The following is a 27,253-nucleotide window of genomic DNA, read 5'->3' on the forward strand; positions in this document are numbered from 1 at the left end:
ACACACACACACACACACACACACACACACACACACACACACACACACACACACACACACACACACACACACACACACACACACACTATATATAAAACCAAAAAACGTGGATGGATGGTGAACCTCGTTGAGGTGAAGCCTTGGTCGCCCCACATGAGTGTCTCTATTAATTACATACTGTTTGAACGTGAGTTGGACTGTGAGTACGTCTCTGAATTACAGACTACTGGAACATACCTTTTAGACATTTAGACCTTTTAAGATCCTTTATACCCCATTAGACCTTTTTGCCCTTGAGAATGCTGAGACCCACTTGACCCATGAGACCGTTTAGACCCCTTACGACCCTTTCAGACCCACTCGACTCCTTAACCCTCCCACCTTTTAGATGTTTCGACCCTTTCAACTCCTTTGACCATATAAACCTCTTCGACCCTTTAGATGTGTAACTACTTTTGGCACATACCCTTTAGACCTTTTAAGACCCGTTAGACCCCTTTAGACGCACACCACAGAAATATCTATGGTCTTCTTGCAATATGGAGACTTTTCGAACACCTGATCCTTAACAAAATTGGTCCTGCTGTCGGTGGACACCTCATCCCTGAACAAGCAGTTTCCTGTCCCAGCAAGTCCACAACTAGCCAAGTACTCAACCTTACCCAGTACATCGAAGATGGTTATGAGGAAGGGATGTAACTGGTGTTGTGTTTGTCGACCTCTCAGCTGCTTATGACACAGTCAACCACAGACATCTTCTTAGCAAGATCCTGGAGACCACAAAAGACACTCGCCTGACAGAGTTGATTGAAAGCATGCTCGAGAACAGACACTTCTTTGTTGAACTAGGAGGTAAGAAAAGCAGATGGCGAGGACTCAGGAATGGCCTCCCACAGGGGAGTGTGCTCGCACCACTCCTCATTAACATCTACACCAAAGACCAACCAAACAGTGTAGACACCCGCCGTTTCATCTATGCAGACGACCTTGGCACAGATGCCAACCCTCCCGATTTCATCGGGAGGCTTCCGAAAATTCACCCAAACTCCCGCCCTTACGATCACTATCCTTATCCTCCCGAAATTTTGATATTTTTGCACTGTTCACTAATCAGAATGTACTAGTATGAGAATTGAATGAAAAGCATCGTCTGCTACGTATAGCATGTGGTAACTCCATAACGTTCGCTGCTACCAAATTGTACGTAAAAAATTGCAAATTCAAATGAGGAGCAGCGAAACATTGGGTCTGGATCTCGCTTATGCGATCATGCACTGAGATTTAGTGCATGCGGTATGTGTGCAATACAGTGCATGCGGTATGTATGCACAGTGTATATGCATGCGATACGCTCACTGCATGCAGCTGGGCCCCGTACCAGCCCGGCGGTCGCGACCACCGTGCGGTGTTTAACAGCCGCTAGAGTTCTACGAGTCGCGCTGCAGCTGTGGAACATCGACTTCGAAGTTACCGATGCTTCAAGCCCTCGATGTTGATTACGAAATGGCAGAAAAGAAGCTTACGAAGACCAAGAAATGGTCTCAGAAGTACAAGACCGAATACAGTCTCCAATACCCGTGTATTTGAAAGTCTGAAAGAGGAATTTATCATGCGTATTGTACAGTATGCAGCGTTGATATTTCAGTTGAGCACGGAGGTCGCGATGATATTCGGAAGCACGTTGGAAGCAAACGGCACACAGACATTGCAAAGGAGAGATCTTCGAGCACGAGTACCGGTACACTTCTGAATTATTTCACCAAACAAGGGACAAGCGAGGAAGAGGATGTTACCCGAGCGGAACTTCTCTTTAGTGGATTTATTGTGGAACATAACTTGCCCATATCAGTCTCAGATCATGCTGGACCTCTATTTCAAAAGATGTTTCCAGATTCAAAAGTTGCTTCAAAGTATGGATGTGCAAGAACAAAAACTTCAGCAATAATTGGTGAGTTGTCAAATGTTACTGCTTCATCTATTGCCGATATTGCTAGACTAGCTCCATTTAGCCTAGCTACAGACGGTAGCAATGACAGTGGTGAGGCCCAGCTATATCCTGTCCTGATTTCGTACTATGACAACAGTGCTGGGATTGTGAAGCAAGGTTTGCTAAGTTTGCCTGCGTGCAAACAAGATTCCACTGGAGAAAACATTTTCAAACTGCTTGATCATGAGTTCAGTGACAGGAAAATTCCGTGGGGAAATTGTGTTTCCTTTTGTGCTGATAATGCCTCTGTCATGGTGGGCAAGCACAAAGGAGTCGCTGCTTATATCCACAAACAAAATCCAGAGTGCTACATCATGGGATGCCCTTGCCATATGATGCACAATATGGCCAAGAAGGCGGCTCAGGCCTTACCCATTGAATTAGATGACTTTCTCATCGATATTTACTACTACTTGGACAAAAGTAGTAAACGCGTCAAAGGAGTGAAAGTACTGCAAGAACTCTGTGATGCCCCGACACACAAGATTCTGAAGCATGTCGCAACAAGGTGGCTGTCCCTTGGTCAGTGCCTAGACAGGCTGATTGAACAGTGGGAGCCACTTCGCCTCTTCTTCAAAGAAGAAGTACGAAGAAAAATGCAACCAACTGTAGCCAAGACTCTAACAACGAGCAAGAAGGACGGCACTGTATCTACTGCCAGTACTGGCACTGCAGGATCAAGCACTAGTGGAGCAGCATTCACCACTACCACTGCAGTATCTGCTGCGAAGAAGACAGCAGGGACAGCACCAAAACCAATGCTGAGAGCAGGTAGCATCACCGGCCCTTCATCACGTTCATCTACAAAGCAGATCCCTTCAGAGTCGAGAAAGACTGTGATAGTCCCATCTACAGGCAAAGAAGGACCCAAGTTAAGTTCTGCTTTTGCCAAATCACTTGATAGAAGCTCAGCAAAACCTTCGAATCAGAGGTCTTCTTCCTTGGCTGCACCTACCTCAAGCTCTCTCCTCAAACGTAAAATTGGATCTGGTACTACGAGTCTGACCTCTTCTGCTGGCAGTAAACGCAAGTGTGATCGCCCTGCGGCTAAGTGTACTACGAGTTCTACAACTAAAAGCGCATCTTCCTCAAACACTGTGCAGGAATCTAGAGAAAAACGTGTCAACAGGATGTTCTTGTCTCCACAAACAAAACTCTATTGTTTCTTCCTTCGATATGCTAACAAGCTTTTTGAGAAGGGGAATCTTCTGCTCCAAAGAGACGAACCCTGTATTCATCTCCTGCACGGAGAATTGAATGGTCTTCTGAAAGATATCTTCGTACGGTTTTTGAAACCATCGGTGTCATCGGTTGCTCTGGTAAATGTACCCTTATCTGACAGAAATCATCAGAAGAATGATGAGGACCTCATGATTGGGAACGATGCCAAACTGTATATAAGGGAACAAAGGAGTCTCAAGAAATCCACCTTCACTCTGAGTGAGTCAGACATCCAAGGTTTCTTCAGTGCAGTTCGCTCATATTATGTGAAAGCCTGCAATTACATCTTCAAAACCTGGCCGCTAGATGATGAATTAGCCAAGCATGCTCAGGTGCTGGATGTTAAGCTACACCAAGAAGTGGGGTTTGACTGTGTGGAGTTTTTCATCAAGAAATTCCCCTGTCTGTTCAGTGGCGGTGATAGTGACATAGACAGTCTTGAGAGTGAATTCGCTCACTACCAGGCAGACGCCTCCATCGCTACAATTGCTACTGAGACAGTGAGAGTGGATGAGCAGTGGCATCGGATTTCACAGCTCACAGATCCCTGCACTGGTGCCAAGAAGTATCCTAATTTGAGCAAAGTGATGAAGGGAATCTTGGTCATTCCTCATTCGAACGCATCATGTGAGCGGGCACTCAGTCTTGTACGGAAGAATCATACTGAATTTCGTCCCAATTTAAGTGTCAAAACCCTGGAAGCTCTCTTAATTGAAAAACTAGCTCATAGCACCCCTTGCTACCAGAGAGAATACAGCAAAGACATAATCAGAAGGGCTAAAAGAGCCACACAGCTGTCACTCAGCAAAGCTGCCATGGAAAAAGCAAGCAGCAGTAGTACCAGCCAGTAAGGTAAGAAAAATATTGCTTCTTTTGTGCTTTTTGTTAATCTTTGATTATTCCCTAACTTACTAATATTAACATACATGTAACATTAAAAAGTGCACAATTTTCCCCTTTTTTTGTTCAAAAAGTGGGAATTCTTAACATGTTAAATGCTCCAAAATAGGGCTCAGAGGGCACTAGAGAGCGTCTAGAACCCCAGAGCTTCCAGGGCCCTAAGGCGGGCCCTGGACCCCGCCGCAAGGGTCGAGCGCTCCGCGCTCGAGATGTGCGCTTCGCGCACATTATTTGGTGTCGGTTGCAAATCCTCCCTAATTCTGATTTCCAAAAGTTGGCATCTCTGCCTTGGCATAGGTGCACAAGATGCCGATTTCAAAGTTGTTGAAGAGAGACTCTCCAACGCTCTTGCAGAGTTAACACCCTACAATGAAGAGAACCACCTCCGTGCAAATCCATCCAAGACACAGGTGTGTGCCTTCCACCTGCGAAATCGCGAAGCCAAGCGCCAACTGCAGGTCGACTGGTCAGGAATCCCTCTTGAACACTGTGAATATCCAATCTACCTAGGGGTAACCCTAGACAGATGTCTCTCTTTTAAGACTCGTATTGAGAAGACCAAGTGCAAAGTGAGTGCGAGGAACAACATCATCAGTAAGCTCACTGGTTCAACTTGGGGTGCTAGCCCACAGACATTTAAGTCAACTGCACTAGCTCTTTGCTACTCAACGGCCGAATATGCCTGCCCTGTGTGGGAACGAGCTACACATGCAAATAAGCTCGATCCCATTCTCAATGTTAGTTACCGCCTCATTACAGCCTGCCTTAAACCAACACCTACGGATCGTCTGTATATCCTGGCAGGCATAGCCCCACCAGAGATACGACGAAGTGCAGCAAGTAAGAAAGAGCGTCAACAACAGGCTACAGATGAAAGACATCCTCTCTTTGGCCATATGCCAGCCCAAAGCCATCTGAAGTCTAGAAAGAGCTTCCAAAGGTATGTCACCCCCCTTGTAACATCAAGCACAAGCAGGGAAAGAGTTATTCAATGGGAAGAAAGACCGAGCAACCTTCCATTAACAACATCAATGCAGCTAAATGTGAGTGAGGCACTCCCCCCTGGAGCAGATTCCAGCTATGCAATGTGGAAATGCCTGAACAGAATAAGATCTGGTGTTGGACGAACAAAAGTCACTCTCTCCAAATGGGGATACTTAAATGACAGGGATGCTGTGTGTAACTGTGGCACTGAACCACAAACAATGCAGCATCTCCTGACATGCCCCCTGCTGGAACAGCCCTGCACAGCATCGGATTTGGCAGAGTTTAATTATAAGGGTCAGCAATGTGCTCAGCTTTGGCTGAACTACATCTAGCCATGTGTACTGTAACTGCTGTTTTTGTGGACACGATAAGTAAGTAAGTAATATAGACTATACTTATTTCACCAAGTAATGTGCAATCTCCAACGACCGGGATGGTGGGTACTCTGCTAGGTTGAACATAATTTTCATATTGGGTCACCGAATTGGTTCAGCAATCAAAACCTCGAAGCATATTGGTTTTGAAATAAAAACTCAAAGGGTCAAAGGTCAAGGTCGCATGGAATCATGTTTTCATCCAATTAATTTGAAATTTGAACAAGATATACTTATTGGGTCACAGAATTGGTTCACCAAAAATCCCAACGATCAATTTTGTCATTTTGCCATGTCAATGGTTTCCATGACAACAACTTCACCCCATTATAGTCCAATGGGACCTTTTGTGAATTAATTATTATCATACTTCAACAATTTTTCAAGATATCAAATTTAAACTTGTGCAACTTATTTGACGGTAAGTGTAGTACATGTGAGAAAAGTTTCCTCAAACTTATTCAAAGGTCAAGGTCAAGGCCATCTAAAGCATGTAAAACACCTATTAGACCACAATTAGAAAATGTTTGAACCAAATTTGTTATGCATAACATTCAATCATGTAAAATACTTGAGAGGTCAAATTGCTGTTTCCAAGGCAACTATTGTTTATTGGAGTTTTGCAAGTATCGTGCTATGTACGGCATCTTTGTTGGTATTGTTCATTTGTTGATCTCATGTATATCATGTGTTTGTGTCTTATCATGTGTTTTTTTGCCAAATTTGCTCTGGGGTATGGAATTGTTGAAGAATCGATATGTATATGTATATATATATATATATATATATATGTATATATATGTATATATATATATATGTATATATATATATATATATATATATATATATATATATATATATATATATATATATATATATATATATATATATATATATATATATATATATATATATATATATATATATAGTATGGTGAAATTTTGTTCCACTTTTGTCACTTTCCTTTGAAATCCCTGCCTGATAACCAACTCACCAGAGGTTTCTCTGTAATCCTTTCATGAGTTAAAGCTTTGGAAGTAGACAATTCAGGAACTGTAAACATGGTAATTGATGCCTTGAAAAACGTATTTATTTCACTTCAAGCAGAGTTTTTCAGTGCTTGACACTCATGAAGTCATTTGATTTTTATGGTATTTTTGCAAAACGTTTTTTGTTTACATCTGATCTAATATTTTTCTCTTACTTACAGAAAATGATTCCCATCCAACCGTCATCAAATCTTCATCCACCCAGAGTAAGATACAATACCAGTACCCACTCTGTCGAAATTCAATATGGACCACGATCCAGGAACAATTTGCTGCTTTCATTTGCCACACAGTGCAGGTCCAGATGGACCAATTCAATCAACAGTCGTTACAGATTTCCACAAAGCACCAGAATGTCCCATGAAGTATCTTTACCGCATTGCAGAACTGCTATTAACTACGACAGACAGTTATTAACCGAATCGTGGTAAACTAGTTATTCTGCTAAAATAAAAAAATATTCTCAACATGTGTGTTAACGTTCATTATAAGACCCAAAGACATTGTAAAAATGTTCATTATACTATGTTTCTCTTCACTCTTTGTCTTGTACCTTCACCTCTTTACAGACCGATGATTATGGAGTTATATTGCTGTTTTTTATGCAAGTGTCAAAGCTCCTAAAAATGTGGAACAATAATGAGGGCAAAGGGTCAACAGAGAGAAAATTGGGTGATGGAAAAAAAAAGTTGGATGCTAATGCATGGATGCACTGTAGCCTGAGAAGAAGACTTTCAAAGAAAATGGGGGCAGAGTCTCAGTGGATGTAGAAAATATCAGAGGGGAGATGGGAGAGACCATGAGGTGTTTGTGGACAGCAGATTGGAAGGCCTAGAGGAGAACAGTATAATACAACAGACTCAGAAAGATGGTTCCATTGGTGAGAGTAGAGGGGGAGGCATGGATGGAGGGGAGTATTAAGCTCTTGACTTGAAGAGGTTAACAAGGTAAGAGCTTCTGAAGAAATGTGTGTTAAGTTGGGCTGGGGGTGGGGGAAAATGGCTGTGGGAAGAGGTAAGAGGGTGAAGTGGGAAAAACGAGAAAATAAAATCTGGAAAAACACTGTGGGGCCACCATTCAGCTTGTTGTGAGCGAGAAGTAGACACTTCGGCTGAGCATCTTTCTGTGGAATACCTATCACGCGGAAAGCCTTACACTCACTCGGCCTCGAGGGGAAGACATGGAGGGGGGGGGGACATTGTAAGCATCAGTATCAGCCCATATTTTAGAGGTATATTTCATGGTACATGGGATCAAGTCCTTGGACAACTTTATAAGCTATCGATGGCAGAGAAAGGACTTGGCCCTGCAGATAATATTGAGGATGCAGCCCACAATAGGTTGTGGCTGATGATGAAGTTCAAAAGCTTCATAGGCCATCGCCCTCCCAAAGGATGACCACAGAAATAAATTAGGGAAATTTCTATCTGGTTCTTCTGTAAGTAGAAAGTGAGTGTTGGGGGGGGGGGGCTTTCCTGCATTCATTGTATTAAAGTGATGCACACCACATGTCAAACCCTGACTGATGTCTTTAAAATAGATACTGAGTCTTGAAGTTATCAAAACATTTTGCACTCTTTCATACACTTATTCTAAAAGTCCTCTCAATGTTGCTTTATTTTTCAGTTGGAGGAATGCAATGGTCTTCGAACCAGAAGTTCTTGACACACAGCCCACGTTCCTCTTCCTCTACATTGAGACTTGCTACATCCACGAAGAACAAGGCACTGGATGATTCCTGTCGAACACAAGCATCATTCAGTTATCCCCAGCCGTCGCACTTTTCTCCAGCAAAGTCTTCAAACAAAGCATCAAAATCTCTCTACTCTACTCTTCTAGCATCTGATATAGCTGAACTTGGTTGCACACCCTCCAACCAGCAGACAAAAGTTTGTTCAGCACTTAAAACCGAGCAGACATCCGCGCCACCTCCTCGTCCCATGTCTGAACCCTCCCAGCCCAACACCATGCCAGCAAGCTATGGATCAGCACAAGCTCATCCTCAGCCTGATAATAGACATGCCAATGCCCTCGGGGAGCTCACAAAAATGTATAAAACTCCCCCTCCACCATACCATGCAAATACACACGTTATAAAAAACTCTACCAAGCCTCCTCCATATCCATCCAACTTTTCTGGAGATTATGCCCTTCATATCTTGCAGTCCTACAGTGACCAAATTAACATCACTCCTGATCCTACCTCTGCAGTTGCAAAAGAACAACAGCTTCCAGCAAGTCACTACCCTCCACAATCTGTTGCATTTTCTACACCATCAAATAGCACCTCAGTATCTCAAACGTTATCCAGCTGCTCTGATTCTTTTACCTCACAGTCATACACAGCTAAATCATCAGCAATTTTTGCATCACCTTCGTCATCAACATCGACCACCCTGCCATACTCTGAGAGACAGCTTTCCCATCTTGCAAGAACCTTTGAACAGACACCACATGGTTGTCCATCACAAGAAATGACTTCTAACAACTATTCGAGGCAGGCCCAACCTTCACCAACCCCAACTCACCTTTCTGAATCTCGACCAAGGGCAATCGTGGCTCCATCACCTTCACTAGTTGCAGGTGCTTTAAGCAAAGATGCAGGTTTTGGGCCCCGAGCTTCAATGGCCATTATTCAAGCTGCTGCAGCATTTGAAAGCAATCCCATGTCATCCTGTGAATCCCAGGTGGAACAAACTCGTACAATGCACCCTAACTGGAAGGAATCATCATCAAATGGAGGTAATGTCTGGGTTTGCCACATTTAGTCAGGTACAGAAATGATGAGTAAACATAAGGTGGGTGAAGTTGTTCTGGAAATTCAACATTAGCTGTATCTAGTTGACCATTGTGTGTAGACACTCTGTCCAAATTATAATTTTCTTCCGGAATCTGTGGGGAATGAAATGGGAGACCATTGCACGAGTGGCATACCCACACCCCTTTAAATGATGCTACCAGCAGTTAGCCATTTACGTGAAAGAAGAAGAAACATCGAGCTATATTGTTACAAATTTATATGTAATGCTGCCGTTAGTTTGGTTTCCCGACACCTTTGTCACTTTGTGGATATTGAGAGCGAGGTCGATGATCTTGAACCCAAGAGGAAATGAGTGTACATCTTGGACCAATGAGGAAGTTGGTCAGTGAATGCTCGCTTGTGCCTTGGTCAGCCTGTGAAAATGAGGCGGTAATTTTTTGTATTGTTTTTCGAGATGACAGCAATTTTTTTAACGAGATGATAGTAGGCTTCATGCCTCAACCTCCCGTCACTTAATCCCACTTGTTTCCAGGACCTTAAACTCCTCCAGGCCCCGGAGTGCAAGGGAGAATATGGAGTCTTGTCTCAGTTTGGAGAAATGTTTCATTCACCTGCATTTATAATCCTTGTCTGTTATAAAATTGAGGAAATGATGAAAGCTTTCACCTGGCAGGGTGTTTCCTTGACATTGAGCTTAAGACGTGCATTTGGAGATGTCTGTCCAATTAATTATGTCTCATCGTAAGGCTCAGAAGATCAAAAGACTAATTCTTCCAGATGTTGATCATGAACGAAAGCAAGATCATTCATGTATGTGGAGAGACTGTAGCGACGACTTATTTTGGGAGACTGCCATGTTATGGGTGATAGAGAAGTTATTGAATTTTTCTTCTTGGTTGAAAGGAATGGTTTGATGCAGCCTATTTAGTTCTTGGGTGTATAATTATGTCACACAAGTGGGAAGGAGAAGCAAGGAGGCCATTTATTCTGGAACAAAGACAGAATCAGTTCTATAATGTTGCCTTTTGGGATATTGGCTTCCAAAGGGACAGCAAAGAAGACACGATGAAGAATGACACAGTTTGCGTACATTGAGTAATTCTCTGAAGAAACATGAAAACACCTTTGTGAGCATAGCTGAACCTTCCTTCAGGTTCAGCTCCTCAATCTATTCTTCCTTTGTACGCAGCACAAGGCTGCAGGGCAGCATCATTGCCTGAGGGTGCGTGCGGCTTTGCCGCTCTTGGAATGCACTCTGCTGGTTTTGGCAGGAATTTATAAGTTGGTCATGGTGCTGGCGATGGCTCGCCAAGTCTTCGTAAAGGACACCGTGAGGATCTTCAAAATCCACCAACAAATGTTGGCAGACACGACGCCAATTTAACATCCATCTGAGAGACGGTACACACATTGATGAAACACCAGGATGTCAGTTTCATGACTGGGTCGGGGTTCAAACTCCTGCTAGAAAGATTAGAGACAAGTATGCACACCTCGAGGCCATCATGTAAGCCCCTCAATCTGTTGATGTGATGACACAAACACGTCCAGCATTGCCTGACCAAGATGACGGCCAAATGTTATCATTTTGACAATGCGTGTCCAAATCGCTCCGCAAACTCCGTTAAAAGCTTTACACAGCAGCTGCATGTACTAACTTGGCAGCCATTAACAGGCTATTTATTTTATTTTTATGATGAGCAGTGGGTTTCTATTATGTGATTCTTTGGTATTGGACAAGGTTGTAATGTGCGTGTTAGCTCTCCAGAAGTTCCTGAACATGGAATTGACTTTAATTTTTCCTCACAAGGTTTTGCTGGCATTACAAAACTTGTTTCGATCATTTCTGTATCCTTTTATTTCAATCTACTGCTTTTTAAAGTCTCTCCACATTTTTGTGACTCGTAACGATAAACTGCAGGAGCATTGTGTCAGAACTACACATCGCAAGAGAAGGGGGGGACTGTGCTCAGTCGTTCTTCCCACAGCTCAACAGCAGGGTAAGGCCTAGGCTCGAACAAGGATGGTGGAAGACTTGTATTGAGTTTTGATTTACTTTTGCATATTTTGGTACCTGTGCTCACTGTTGAAAAGAAATGTTTGTTTGTATCAAATGCACCTGTCTGTCTTAAGAGATCTTTACCTGTATCTGCTCATGGAATTGCAATTGAAGCTTCAGTTAAATTCCAGGGTAGATTAAACCATCAGAAGTATCAAATTCTATCCAATTGGCGATTTTGAAAGGTTCCACATCAAAGAGAAACAGGTACCATTGATATTTGGTGCTTACTGTGTGAGGACCACTCACTTTCCTCAACCTCAATACCGAGTTTCTGAATGGCAGACGATTCCAGGTTTTACCTTTTTTTCATTCTATTCTCAAATGAGTGTATATTTTTATGTGGTTGATGCAGATAGATGTGGTAAAGCAGCTCAACCAGATCGTTTACATGCGACGGTTCAGCCTGGTGTTGTTGGATCAAGCACGGTGGAAGTGGCCATTCGGTGCACCACGAGGCTTAAACTTGAGACATTTGAAAACACGATGTTCTTTGTCTGTTGTTTCGGATAATCTCTTATTATTGTTTCATCAATGCAATGGTTCAGTGCAAACACACAAAACTACAATAAGATGGTCGACCTGTTGTGCATCGAACATAACAACTTCTTGAGACAAATGAGTTCAAATTGTTTCACTGGTGTCTTGGTGAACCTCTTCAGGTGAACGCTGTTATTGACATTCTCACTCTTCTTGGAAGTACCGTAATAAATGCAAATATGGCGTTATTCACTTTATGGCATAACATTGGTTTTGGGTAATCATGCGTCTATATTTATGATGTCTGATTACAAGCATTGTTTTCATGAGGAGGGTGTTGTAGGATCTGTATTATTCGTTTGGAATTTTCCATTCCTATCGGTGAAGATCACTACGAGTACCTCGTGTGCCCGTCACAGCCTGTGAACCCCTCTCTCACAAAGGTTGAGAAGTTCCGCATCAAGCTTGACACCTCCTCAAGTTCTATAATCCTCAAAATGAATGCTTTTTCTCTCTCATCTCTTCCTTTGTTCTCTTGCATATCCTTCTCAGATGTTGCCAATGTCACACCCATCCACAAAAAGAGAGCCTAGACTGATCCCATCAACAACATACCCAATCACTCTTCTCGACATCATAAGCAAAGTAATGCAATCTCTCATTGCTGCGGTTCTCAAGTCTTATGTCTTCTCTGACTTGCTGATCTCTGATCATCAGTTCAGTTTATATTCTGGCTGTTCCACTCTGCTTCTTCAAACTCAACAATGGATGGATGGCTTGAATCTCAGAGGCCAACAACATCTCTGGTGTATTTGATGCTGTCTCTCATGGCAACCGGGCTTGCTTTTCAGGCTGTCAAGGCAGTGTTATTGAAGAGCTCTTCTACTCTTGCTGACCCACCTTTTCCTCCCTGCCACTTCCTCTGTCATAATGTGGTGCATCTGTGACATCATGTCCACCTGTTCCCCTCTGCCTCACTAAAAGTTTGTTTTGACTTTCAATCCTCTTTTGTTTTGCACTTTCAAGAGGGTTCACTTGTTGTTTTTCCTCTCTACAGAAAGAAATTGTTTATTTTGAGCAATGAAAAATATTGTTCCTCGTTTTTGTTTAACACAACGCTGGTGTAAAAGTAATTTTTCAAGTAGGCAGTGAAAGTCACTAATGTTTTGATTATGGTGTGCAACACAGGCCCTCGCTTTCTGAAAGCATGACGGTGCCAAGCCCATCTCGACCACAACACAGCCTGGTGTCGCATTACGGCTTACCCACCAGCCATTCTGGGCCTGCCCAACCAGTTCCCCATCAAGCAAACCAGACAAACCAAGCTGGAATTTCAGCTTTTAACAATGCTGCCTGTCCTCCGGTAATGCTGCAGGTAAGAAGTAATTCCAGATACGGTGGCACCAGAAGTGACACAAATTGTCATCATTCCATAACCTCATGAAAACCTGCAATACCACAGCCAAGGAGGTTCTTAGAATGATAAGGAGATTGTATGTGGATAAAATATAAAGAGTCTGCAATATTTCACTCGAACAAAGTTGATGACGTGCCATCGCAAATCCCCATGTTTCCCACCACAAAGGGGTCAGACGAATGCAATGAAGAGATTCTTTACATTTTATCCACGTACAATCTTCTTGTCCTTGGCTGTGGTATTGATGCCAAAGTTTGAAAAAGACAAGATCCTTATTGAAGTAGAACGAGACAGAACAAGGAGGATGCTGGAGTCGAAAGGACCTTAGTTATGAAGTACAGTTTCCAGTGTAGCCTACAGATGCACACATTGCTATTATTATTCCTGCGCTTTCGAAGAAAAGCGGGAATATTGTGATTATCTCCACCGTCCGTCCGTCCGTCCATCCGTCCGTCCATCCGTCCGTCCATCCATCCGTCCGTACGTCCGTCTGTCTTACCCTGTAACTCCTCCTACACCGTTTGAAATAGGAATTTGAAACTTGGAGACATAGTAGATATATGTATGGGGAAGTGCACAACACTTTCAGGTTTTTGATATGACCCCTAGAGGCCGGGCCAGAGGGGTTGGGGTCATGGGGGTCGATTAAAACAAAAATTGTCTTGTAGTTTTTTAAATCAATAAAATTTTACCTCGCGTTAATGGGACAAAGCAGTGCGCGCGGGAATATACGATTGTGTGCCATCGACAACGTAGTTCGAGTTTCATTTGTGACAAACTTTTAGCTACGGGTGAAGGTTCAAGTATGAGAGGGCCTTTAGATTACCAAGTTCATTTCCAAAATGTTTGCCAGCGAGAACAGACTACTCGTGAAAATCATAACTGCTAAAACTGAACTGCTTCACCTCAGAACTAAACGAGCCATGGTCCAAAAGGTGCATATACAGTCACTTAGTCTCAGTCTCAGTCTCAGAGAGAGAGAAGGGTGGGAGAGTGAAAGGAGATAGGAAAGGGGAGGGGGAGAGAGGGGTTAGAGGAAAGGGGAGGGGTCAGGGAGAGGGGAGAGTGGCAGAGGGGTGGGAGAGAGTGGAAGAGAGAGATCAACAACATACCAATCACTCTTCTCGACATCATAAGCAAAGTAATGCAATCTCTCATTGCTGCGGCCCTCAAGTCTTATGTCTTCTCTGACTCGATGATCTCTGATCATCAGTTCAGTTTATATCCTGGCTGTTCCACTCTGCTTCTTCAAACTCAACAATGGATGGATGGCTTGAATCTCAAAGAAGAGGCCAATTCGTCAAAGGTGGGAGAGAGTGGGAGGGGAGAGAGAGAAGGATAGGGGTGGGAGAGAGAGAAGGAGAGGTGTGGGAGAGAGAGAGCGAGGGAGAGGGGTGAGAGAGAGAGAGCGAGGGAGGAGGGGTGTGAGAGAGAGAGAGAGAGGGGTGTGAGAGAGAGTGGTGAGAGAAAGGGAGAGGGGTGAGAGAGAGAGAGAGAAGGGAGATGGGGGAGGGGTGGGAGAGAGAGTGAGGGAGAGGGGGGAGAGGTGGGAGTGAGAAAGAGACGAGAGGGGTGAGAGAGGGAGGGGGTGAGAGAGAGAGGTGGTAGGGAGAGGCGTGGTAGAGAGAGAGGGGCGGATGAGAGGGAGAGGGGCAGGAGAGAGGGAGAGGGGTTGGAGAGAGGAGGAAGAGGACTGGGAGGGAGAGAGAGAGTGGTGAGAGAGAGGTGAGGAAGAGGGGTAAGAGAGTGAGGGGGTGAGACAGAGAGGGAGTGGAGTGATAGAGAGAGGGGTAGAGAGAGAGAGGGAGAGTGGTGAGAGGGAGAGGGGTGATAGAGAGAAAGAGGGGTGAGAGAGAGTGAGAGGGGTGAGGGAGAGGGAGAGGGAGAGGGGTGAGAGAAAGGGAGAGGGATGAGAGAGAGTAGAGGGGTGAGAGAGAGGGAGGGAGAAGGGTGAGAGAGAGTGTGCTGAGAGAGAGAGCAGGGTGAGAGAGTGAGGGAAGGAGAGGGGCGAGAGAGGGAGAGGGGTGAGAGAGAGAAAGTTAGAGGGGTGAGACAGAGAGAGGGGTGAGAGAGAGGGAGAGAGGGAGAGGGGTGAGAGAGAGGGGGAGAGGTGGGAGAGGGAGAGGGAGAGGGGAAGAGGTGTGAGCGAGAGAGAGAGGGAGATGGGTGAGAGAGAGAGGGAGAGAGAATGGTGAGAGAGAGGGGGATGAGAGAGGGAGAGGGGTGGTAAAGATAGAGGGAGAGGGGTAGTGGAGAGAGAGGGAGAGGGGTGGGAGAGAGAAAGGGAGAGGGGTGAGAAAGGGAGAATGGTGGGAGAGTGGTGAGAGTGGTGAGAGAGAGAGAGAGAGAGAGAGAGAGAGAGAGAGAGAGAGAGAGAGAGAGAGAGAGAGAGAGAGAGAGAGAGAGAGAGAGAAAGAGAGGTAGAGAGAGAGGTTGTAGAGGGAGAGGGGTGGTTGAGAGAGGGAGAGGGGTGGTTGAGAGAGGGAGAGGGGTGGTTGAGAGAGGGAGAGGGGTGGGAGAGAGAGGAAAGAGGGGTGGGAGAGAGGAGAGAGGGGTGGGAGAGAGAGGAGAGAGGGGTGGGAGAGAGAAAGGGAGAGAGGTGGGAGGGAGAGATATGGAGAGAGAGAGGGGGGAAGAGAGAGTGGGGGAGAGGACTGGGAGAGAGAGGAGAGAGGGGTGGGAGAGAGAAAGGGAGAGAGGTGGGGGAGAGGGCTGGGAGAGAGAGAGAGGGGAAGAGAGAGTGGGGGAGAGGACTGGGAGAGAGAGGAGAGAGGGGTGGGAGAGAGAAAGGGAGAGAGGTGGGGGAGAGGGCTGGGAGAGAGAGAGTGGGGGAGAGAGGCAGGAGAGTGGGGGGGAGAGAGAGAGAGGTGGAGTGGGTGGGAGATAGAGAGGTGGAGAGGGTGGGTGAGAGGGGTTGGGAGAGAGAGAGACGGAGGGTGGGAGAGAGCGGGGGGATGGAAACAGGGGGGGGGTTCCGGAAGATATGACCTCCCGTTTCACATCTATCCGAGAGAAGGCTCATGTATTAATGAATCATGCAGCCTGATGGAGTACTGCTCTCCCCTCTGGGCTGGTGCTCCTGCCTCCCACCTTTCTCGGCTTCATGCTGTGGAAACCAAGGCATTTCGGATCATTGGCATCTCCCGCAATGAGGATGAGTCTTTGGGCCTCTCACTCAATCACCGCAGGTTGGTTGGTGGTCTTTCTGTCTTCCACCGTCTCCTCTCCAGCCTCGCTCCCCCTGCTCTCTCTGCGATTTGTCCCAACCACATTTCCGCAGGGCGCTCAAGGTCCGCCAACAACCCCCTTCTGGTTAAACTACCAAAATCACGAATCACTGCTCACCTTCACTCTTTCTTTCCTCTTTTTCCCGCCTTTGGAATAAACTCCCTCACTCTATTAATTCCCATTCTTCCCTCCAGGCCTTCAAAACAGCTGTTCAACACCACCTCTTATCATCCCCCATCCAAATCCTCGATCTTTTCTACCCCTGATAATCCACCCAAGCCCACCTCCTTCAAATTCCCTGCTTTCCTTCCTGAAAGTCCTTGTAATGTCGATCTTCTATTCCCCATGTTCCCCGTCCCATCCCTCTCCATTTAACAGATCTCCTCATGTCTCTGTTCCCCACTGTTTTGTCCTTTGCACTCCCACCCCTCTTGTCTCATGCCCCCCTTGATGTGCGTTGTGTGTTAGCTCTCATACGAGCCTCGACAAGCGTACAAAAAAAAAAAATCGCTCTGCTTGTGAGACATCAGGATGACAGTTTATAGCTGGATTGGTATTCAAACCCAGGCTCGACGGCTCATATCGAGCATGCGTACCTCTCAGCTATCCTGCCATGATGTTGGGATTCATTTCTTTGTAACAAATGAAATCATTTTTTTACTCATTGTAATCATCCAATTTATTTTGCCTTCCTCACTCCGGAGATGTCCCCATGGATAACTGCATCACGTTATCACCATTTTAGCTTGTAGGGATTGAAATTTGAAGAGCGTGCACTCCATGCATGCACTCCAATGAAACGGTTGAAGAAACTTAAAAACGAAACGTTATATATATATATATATATATATATTTATATATATATATATATATATTTATATATATATATATATATATATATATATATATATATATATATATATATATATATATATATATATATATATATATATATATATATATATATATATATATATATATATATATATATATATATATATATATATATACACCGTATGTATCTATGTCAAAGTGACGGGTCATATTTTTGTGGGCCGGGTATCGGCAACGAGCACGACCGCTCGGTGGAGCACTAGAGTCGGGTCAACCGAACACCCAGAATTTATAGGTCGTCACCCCGGATAACTCCAAAACCGACGGGTCCCTTATCAGACCGAAGATCGCTAATAGGTCGACCACGTGGGGTATGGTCGATTGCCAATTTCAATTTACCTAAATATCCACGTCATCCAAACTACCGGTGAAATTCACCCTCGGTGGAGCTCGAGCGGAACGAGCCATTAGCGTGCTCGAACCGTGCATAACCCAAGCGGATGGTTACCGAGATCCATCAGTCCAAATGCACAATTTATCCTCACTACTTCTCAACACGCACCATGCTAAACCAATGAAAGAAACACAAAATGAGCTGAAACATTTAACAGGTGATTTATTTATAATGGGGGGAAAGGGAACACACAAAGAGCAGAATTTTCCGACCATAAGAAATTCAGTCAATGTCCATGCAAAAGCACTTATCGAGTTGCTACTTAAAGACGGGCCCATACACAGACACAGAAATGGACCCGAATGGTCTTTATTGAAGGCCTCCAGCTCAAGGACAGATGAGCTCGAGACCAGAGCCTGTGCTTGGACCTGTACACCTTGTGTGGTCTTCGACGATCCGGCTCAGCGGGACTCGAACCCGCAACACGATGCCGCTCCAAGCACCAGGTACCACGCTCTCCAACCGGCCATGCACCAATCGACCAAGACCAAGGAGAAGATCAGAGGCGACGATGATCCAGCTCGGCAGGGCTCAAACCCGCAACACGATGATGATGATCACCACGACGACGACCACGGCACTTTTACCACTACGATACCTCCACCACCTCGATCCTTTTACCAACACGACGACCTCCACCACCTCGATCCTTTTACCACCACGACGACCTCTACCACCTCGATCCTTTTTCCACTATGACGACCTCCACCACCTCCATCCTTTTTCCACTACGACGACCTCCACCACCTCGATCCTTTTTCCACTATGATGACCTCCACCACCTCGATCCTTTTTCCACCCCCACTACCCAGCCTGGCCTTTCTTATATTCCTTTCTTCTCTGGGGTGAGCACATCGCTGTCTGAGGCACTCTCAATTCTCATTGGCCAGCGTGTCGTGGGAAAACCGCCTTCTGTGGCCAACTCGACTCTCATTGGCCGGCGATTCGTGGGAAAACCGCCTTCTGTGGCCATCTCAACTCTCATTGGCCGGCGTGTCGTGGGAAAACCGAACTCTGTGGCCTGATTGGGCAAGGGGCATGCCCCTGCCTTCCTGGGAGGAGTCTCGATCTAAGGCGATGGAAATCTCCGCCCGCGTACGTGGTCGAACGCACGTAGACAATGGCGTCGGTGTGAGGAAGCGAGGTGAAGGCATGTTGTTGAAAATGAATCTCCGCAGCGCACACATGTAATTCCCGTTAAACTCAGGTAGGGGGCCCTAACTATAAACAAACACCGATATAACTGTTCTTTTGGGACCTGAATGGTGAGTGCAGTAAGCTTGCAAATTCATAACAATATAATGTAAGAAGATTGTACAAAAAGGGGAAGTGCCAAAATATATTTACACATTTTGAGGGAGCGAGCCACTGTCTGAAGAACCGCACGGCAATGTGAAGCCAAACTCAGGTGAGGAGGACCTGAATTTTGTTCAAGTCGATCGATATGTTCAGTGACAATGCAAATGTTTTTGCCATTTATGGCCATGGCTTGGAAACAAACAACCAAGCTTGCAAAGTGGCTTAAGCAATCAAGCAAGCACTCCTATAAAATGGTTGATAAGGAACGACTGACTTTGCAAGCAATTAGCGATTGCCGATCAGTCATATAATCACCATGCGCTGGAGATGCCCAGAATGTCAAGTAATTTTCCAATTTGACAAATGAACACTTTCTTTGCAGTCTGAACTGCTGATAAGTTCAATTTCATTGTTTACATTTTGAAATTTGACTCAGATCAACAGATTCTTGAGGTTATGGCATGTGCAGAAATGAAATACAGCCAAGAACACTGGTGTCTCCAGGTGTTTATAAGCATTGCAATGTATCCAGTGATTCGTAGGTATGATGATCAGGCATTCGATGATATGAGTGAGGAAAGTGATTTTAAAAAACCGTTATCGTAAGAAACTGTTGCGGCCCGTTCAAAGTCAAGGCATTAGTAAGCAGGCCAAAAAAATGGCCAATTAAGACCCCCGCGAGGTGACCAAGGATGAGCCTTGATAAAGGATCATTAAATACGGCCGTTAATTTTCTTCAGAAGGGGAATTTTAATTTACCCAAACACCCAATTTTCACTCATGCCCTCATTTGGTGTTCCCTTCGTCTGCTTGGGTGCATCCTATGTGCAGTCATAATAAATATAAGCATTATGTATTTGATGAAACGGCAGAGTCCGGGAGAGGTGTTCCCAGTCCAGTTGCCACAGTCTGGGAGAGGTGTTCTCGTTGTGAGGGGACGGACCTCTTGTAGCTTGTATAAGTTGCTGCGTTTGAACCTGCGGAGTAACTGCTGAAATCTCTCTGTCTGGGTTCTTCCTGACATCTTTGTTCCTCTCACATTTCTTTCAATTTTTTTTTTTTCACAATTCTCTTTATTCATTCTAATTCTTGCTTTTTCTTCTGTTTTACCTTTTCCTCACTTTCTTTATCTATCTCTCTATGGAGAAGTGAATTATTGAAGTTTTTTTTTCTGTAAGGCGCACTTGGCTGCACCTGGATGGGTAGTGGAGTAGCGGCTGAAACCCCAATCCTATCCAGGTTCCTCCTGATGACTCCATCTTTGGTCTTTACTTCTTCGGGTTCCTTCTTGGTCTTCCGTTTCATCTCGTTGCCAGAATATGGGAGAAGTGTTCCCAGTCCGGTTCCCAGAGAATGCAGAGGTATTCCCAGATGGCAGAGCACTGGTATGGTTCATCAGAGGACCTAGGTTGGATTCCCAGTCTGAGTGTAATTTTCCCACATTTACATATGTCTTTTTCCTGTTCATTTATAATTTTTTCCTTTTTTTCCTTTCTGTACTCTTGACCTTTCCCTGAATACTACTAACACATATGCAATTTATTTTATCATGTTTGAACAGGAACACAAACACTGATAAACACAATAGAAGTTTCCATTTGTGGCTAGATATAGAGGTACACTTGCTCCATTATATATCGATTATTATTTTAGTTGCAAACCGTGAATGAAAGGGGAAATAATTTTGAACAAACCAAACTTAGCTTTAGGTTGGCACCAGGTGATCTTAAATACAAACTTGTCCTCAAGAAAGACTCACCGGGTATGTGTGGGGCATCTCCCGGTAATGCAATTTGACTCTACCGATCAAGCAATCTGATTGGTTGCGAGCACAGTTTTTTTGCACTCGGACACAGATTGGATGAAGTGATATTAATGTATTTTTTACAATAATTTCCTCAAAGTCAAAAAAAACATTTCTTTCCGACCTTTTTCAAAATTTGCTCATTTATGTTATCGCAAAGATCCAAACAACTACCAAAGAGGCATTTTGTGCTTTACCAATACGGTGCCTGCCAATAGTGATGATGTTTGCAATGAGCTCCTTATCATTATTATTATAATTAGACAAATCCCCTACTCTTCGGGATCAGTAAAGATCACTACCTTGTATGCTCCCTACAGCCTGTGAACCCCTATCTCACAAAAGTTGAGAAGTTCCGAATCAATGTTGACGCCTCCTCTCGTGCTCTAATCCTCCAAACCTATGCTTTTTTCCTATCGTCTTTCTTTGTTGTCCTGCAAATCCTTCTCAGATAGTCACTGGCCTTATCTTGGAAAGTTGCCAATGTCACACCCGTACACAAGACACACATGCGCACCATCCCAAGACTGATCTTACAAACAACATACCAATCATTTATCTCCACATACAAGCAAAGTGATGCAATCTATCATTGCTGCAGCCTTCAGGTCGTATCTCTTCTCTGACTTGAGGAACATTTCTACGCCTAAGAACCGATCCTAAACAGGTCACCACTCCATCACAAGGTGCAGAATTTTTCAACTTGAGGAGCCGTGGTAATCCAATCCAACCCACTGAGGGGAATGCAACAGTTCTGACATCACAGCCAGAAGTGAGGGAGATAAGAACCCCATGTTACTCACGATTATCCCCTTTGCCCACAGGATAACCACAATCCCAATCTGTCCGAAAACTCTGCGCAGTTGCAGCTAGACCCAATCCAATTGTCCAATGCAGTGTTTGAAATATCGCAAATGAGGCAAAAGCAAGGAGGGATCGCCCGATCTGAAAATATACCTTGAGTTTGAGTGCAGACCCACAAACCCCAGAGCATGTCCATACGTTATTCATTTCCTGGTGAAGAGCTTTTTATTATTGTTGTTATTATTATTTATAATTATTATTGTTATTGGCATTTTATTGGCATTACATCTGTGCTGCATCCACAAAACAAAAGCCAACATTGAAGGATTGGAGAGCAGGTATGTTGTGTCAAATCCACTTTCAACTGCCTCAAGCAACATGCTTGACATGGAATGACTTTAATGAGGAACATCATGGACACATAGTCCAAAGACACACCCAATTACAGCTTTTGGCAAAAATGAACTGTCTTGCATTTCCTCAATGTGCAGCTTCTCAATTTTGCTCTTGAAACAATTTTTTTCCACCAAAATGTTTGTTCATGCTTGAGTTCTGAGTTGATGCTTCTTTATATTTTTATTTTTTTGCCTCTCCCTGAATCCAGCCTGGCCTTTCTCTCTCCAGTCTGCAAACTGATCCGCTGGCACCGTACCACATGTCGGCTGCCTTCCAAGGCCAGTCGGGAAGGCTTAATGTAGCTTTTCCAACCAAACCAGGCTTAATATCTGGTCTATCGCAGCCGGGCCTGCCAGCAGCATTTCCTGCACAGCCCGGACTGACTTCAGCCTTCCTTGTTTCATCGGGCCTATCTCCAGCCTTCCAAACACAACCAGCTGCCCTTGGCTCACAGCAAGCCCTGGGGACACCTTTCCCCATGCCCTCTCTTTTTCCTGGGGTTCCTCAAGGTCATGGCAGTCCATCACAGGCTTTTCAAGCTTCAGCCGGAGCACTTGCTGCACCTGTCCTGCCTGATGCCACTTCTGTTGCCATTGGTAACCCGCTGTCTTTAGCACCGAGCCTCGGCCTTGCTTATGCAAACCAATCAGGCCTAGTTCCCACATCGGTATTCAGTGCTGGGGGTCAGCCAACATACCCTGGTGCATTGGGTTGGCAGTGATGAAAGAGGAAAATGCAAATGGAGGCAGTTTATTGGTATTCTATTTCCACTGTCTTTGTTGATTGTTTGTGTGCGTGCGCGCACGGGCATGCATGTGCACTCCTGTGTGTTGTCTCTCTGTGCACGTGTATGTGCGTGCGTGCACGCGCATGTCTGTGCGTGCGTGCCTGTCCTTACGCACGTGTGCATGCCTAAGTACGTGTGTGTGCACTTGTTGAAATTATTTTTGGGCCATTACTTCTGTCGAGAACAGCTATTTTCCACAAACAAAGGTTTATGTGCATATGTCATTTAGTGTATATTTATTTTGGTTTCAACGGATCTGTGATCTCTAAATAAGTTTCAAGAGATTTGGGTCATTTTATGACCACGTTAAAAATGTGAACCTGTGAAATTCATGCAACGTCGCTAAGATGTATAACTTGTGATCATACGAGTGAGCACACATTTACTGTTTACAAAGTCTGCTTCTCACTTTGGTTTAGCACAGGACTAGCATTTCAAACTAATTTAAAAGTAGAACATGGAATGTTTAGAAAACTCCATAAGCATGCTAAATGGGCCATGAAGGTGTTTTTGCTTAATTCTCGAGTTTGTATGCATCTATATAATACGTATGCAAAACGGTAGAATTAAAAACCCAACCAACCTCCCTCCCCATCCCCCTTCTTGTCCACCATTGCATTTTTCTTTCCTTCCAATACTTGTTTTATTTTTCTTCCCCCTTTTAGTGGGCAGGTTCGGTGTGTGATAAGGACGAACTGATGAGATTTTGGTGAAGATCTGGATCTGGATCCGGATCCGACTACTATAATTTTTTAAGTGATTCTTCACCATTTGAGAGATTGGGCCAAAAACGATATTTAGCATGATATTTCAAAAGTGCATTGGGCCCGATATGTTCTCATGGATCAGACATTACGTGGCAGTGGTATGCGCTCTACCGAGTGCCCTTCTCGTCTTTACTTGCTTCCTAATCAAACGGAAGACCAAATACTGCATTGGAGTCGTCAAAAGGAACCAGAAGAAGCAAAGATGGAGTCATCAGGAGGAACCTGGATGGGTATCGGGTTTCAGCCACTACTCCACAACCTTCAAACCCTTCCAGGTGCAGCCAAGTGAGAAAACTTTCTGCAAGAATTCACTTCTCCTTGGACAGATAGACAAAGAAAGAGAGAAATAGAGAGTAAAATAGTATACTTCTACTTCTACTTTATTTCTCCCTTTGCTTCTCTCTGTACCTGCCAATAAAAAGATTTTGTGTTTTCAGCACTCCTTGTATTCATCAGATAAATTTTCATTATTGGTAAAGCACTTCAGATAAATTTTTATTTTTCGAAATTGACTTCCTAACACTTACACACTTCTCAATCATCAGTTGGTGAGATCCTACTCCCTCTACCAGCTGTGATTAATTTTAAATCGTGGGATTGCATTGTTGCGTTGACTGGACATGGTTGAGGTTGTGCATCTACTGATGTGAACCCATGGCCGTGGTTGTGGACCCACAGCTCGGAGAGGTTCTGTGCGAAAAGGATCAAAACCTTGAGGAAGAGTGCAGCCAAGCTTATGATCCAGAAAATCTATCAATTGCTTGCAAGTTAACAAAGTTTTTACTCGAGGTAAATAACTATTTTGAGTTTTGCAATTACGATAAGTCCAGGTGTTGTAGAATTGGTGTCATTTACAACATCCGTTTAAAGTTAATTATCATGGAGTACAGTTGGTACTCCAAAGGTAGGGATGGCACAGGGAAAAAATGGCCGCCCATTCAAAGTGTACACAATGATATGCTTAAAAAGTACTATCGAGTGAAGTCATACGCATTTAAAAGCCATATATTTTATTGCTATCGGAATTTCCCTTCCTGCTCAATAAATGATTTTATTTGTGAGTAAGAGACTTGTGACAAAAAATGATTTGTGAGGAACACTGTCCCCCCTCCTCCGACTTTATCCCTCCCCACTCCACCCCCGTCAGCTTCCCTCCACCTGCACCCTCTCCTTGCTCCTTTCCTCATCCCCAAGTCCTATCAGCAACTCCTCTCCTCCTGTCCCTTACTGTGTGGACCTCAAATGTCTTAGGCCTCCGTTTCAACCTTAAATCTCTTAAACCAGACATCATCTGTTTAACGGAATTCTAGTTCTCACGGAACGTTCCTAACTCTAGTTTCTCTCCCTGGCTACAATTGTCTTCTCTGGTTTGACCGATCTGAATCCCGTCCTGGTGGTAGAGTTGCGTAGTGCATAAAAAAACTCCATTTTTTCACACTTAGTCCATGAGCCAGTTGGGTTGGTCGGTACCATCTGGGGGGAATAATTCTCATCATGATTTTTGGCAAGGTATATAACCCAAGAGTTAGAAAGTATGTGATAGCATTGCATCGGTGGTAGCTTTTTGTGTGTTATCACCCTGTTTATATGCCTACCCTTAAATAAGCTTTTGTGCAAAATGGCCAGTTCAAGGTAAGACATCCTACTTCAACTTAACAACATTTTCTTTATCAGTCAAACATTAAATTGAAATTTGTCTCACCTTTTGCTAGGATCATTTGCTTCTCAACAAAACGTGCGAAACATGCTGAGGTTGAAAGGTACGTCATTGGTGATACATATATCAGTGTCTATTTCCTGTGTGATAAATCATACCACCTTTGAAAAGTATTTGTCTATCATTTACTGCGGAAAGTAAATAAAAGTTCTGGAACAATATAGTTAGGTGGGTGTTTAGAAAACTTATTAAGAAATCCAAAAATCTAAATTTCTTTTTGGAATGTTGTATATTAAGATCAGTATAGCAGACAATGTTACCCCCCCCCCCCCCCAATTAATACCTAATTTGGACGGATTTATGTAGTTTGGTCAATGTCATGATATTTTTCCTGTTGTTATTGAAGGATGCTTTCCAAGAATCAAATAAAGGTAAATGATAGCATGTTCATGAACAAGATTAATGTTTTTTCCCTGTAATTTCTCAAAAAATACAGAATTTCAGGGATTTCGATACTCAATAATACACACATGAAGGTATCAAACACCCATATTACACAATATAAACCAATAAGACAGAAGCAAGATGGTTAATCATGTGCAATCTAATGAATGAGTCAAAGGTGAAAATGAAACGCAATTTTCTGTTGTAGAACATAAAATTACAGAGTAGAAACACAAATGTGTTGTTCCACATGAACAAGGCCATTACCTAGGCCCAATGTGTTGCTGATAAATATATTGTCTTATGAACCAAAGACGGGTCCTTTATAGTTTCTAAGACATCTCTGATCATATGCACTGATTGTAAGTGATATAAAATGTTCAAGATTAACTTAAAAATCAATAATCATTATCCAGTTCTTCAATATCCTCATCTAAACTTTCCCCATCGTCTGGTTCTCACAGTCTGGCAGTCTGCACATATCAGTGCATTTCAGTCCGTTTGACAAACACACACATTTTGATAGTGAACACTTCCTTTTACAATTGCGGTTACTTTTGTTTACAAAATGGGGTTATTAACGGCTAATAACACACAAAAAGCTACCACCAACGCAATGCTATCATATAGTTTCTGACTGTAGAAATGTATACCCTCCCAAAAATTACAATGAGCTTTATTCTCCTCGGATGGTACCGGTGGCCAAATATTATTGGGTCTGGCTCATGGCCTAACTGTGTACTGCTCTTTCACCCCCTAAACCCAAGGAGTACCTCTGGCTGTGATCTCCCTCCACTCCCACCCCAGGCGTTTATCTGTGTGTTGTGCTGTCCTCCCAACAGTGACGACTCCATCTACATCTCTCTCAGACGACATGGACCAACTTTTAATCACTCATCCCAACTTGCTGTTCCTCATATGTGGTGACTTCAATTGTCACCATGCTAATTGGCTGGGTGTTGGTACCTCTTTCCAACCATGGCACTTCTGATACTCCATGGGACTGACTCCATCTGTGAATTTTTCCCACCCGGATCTCTCCCAATGGCAAATCTTCCCTCTGGATTTGGTGATGACCAACTTCCCCGCCAATGTATCTTGCGCGTCCTCTGCCCCAAATGGCTCATCTGATCATGTGCTTGTGAAAGTCAACACCTCTCCAGCCATTCTCAAAGAACAACTTCAGTGCCAGCAAGTTTGGTAGTTCACTGAGGCAAACTGGCAGGGACTGCAAGCAGCCATCACACTTCAGGACTGGTCTTCTATATCCACTGCCCCTGATATGAATTCAGCCTGGGAATTCATCATCATCATCATCATCATCATCATCATCATCATCATCATCATCATCATCCGTTTACATGCTTGCATGTGTAAGCCATGATTCACCTTCTGGCTGATTTCCAGGCTGCATGATCCCTTGCTAGCCCTCTTGTTCGGCCTTTAACTCTTAAGATCACCTATCAGCAACACATCCCATGTTTTCCTCGGATGGCCTCTAGCTCTCCTTCCATTCACATTCATATTTACACACCTCTTCACAC

At 44.1% G+C, this 27,253-nt stretch overlaps 1 protein-coding gene across 4 annotated transcripts in view; it reads left to right on the forward strand.

The window, feature by feature from the left end:
- The window catches only part of PROSER1 (proline and serine rich 1), a 101,816-nt gene extending 77,769 nt beyond the window's left edge, over nucleotides 1–24,047 (forward strand). For 2 of the 4 annotated variants that reach the window (XM_085854202.1, XM_085854203.1), the window contains 5 exons: nucleotides 6,680–6,724; nucleotides 8,145–9,260; nucleotides 11,201–11,279; nucleotides 13,007–13,193; nucleotides 22,263–24,047. In XM_085854202.1, the coding sequence (XP_085710328.1) occupies nucleotides 6,680–6,724; nucleotides 8,145–9,260; nucleotides 11,201–11,279; nucleotides 13,007–13,193; nucleotides 22,263–22,775 (1,940 nt within the window). In that variant the 3' untranslated portion in view covers nucleotides 22,776–24,047. The other 2 variants (XM_085854204.1, XM_085854205.1) reach the window with 2 other exon arrangements.
- The last annotated feature ends 3,206 nt before the right edge of the window (nucleotides 24,048–27,253 follow it).

This window comes from Eptatretus burgeri, chromosome 14, assembly GCF_056783735.1.
Source record: "Eptatretus burgeri isolate ZD-2024b chromosome 14, Ebu_testis_v1, whole genome shotgun sequence".
NCBI lineage: Eukaryota > Metazoa > Chordata > Myxini > Myxiniformes > Myxinidae > Eptatretus > Eptatretus burgeri.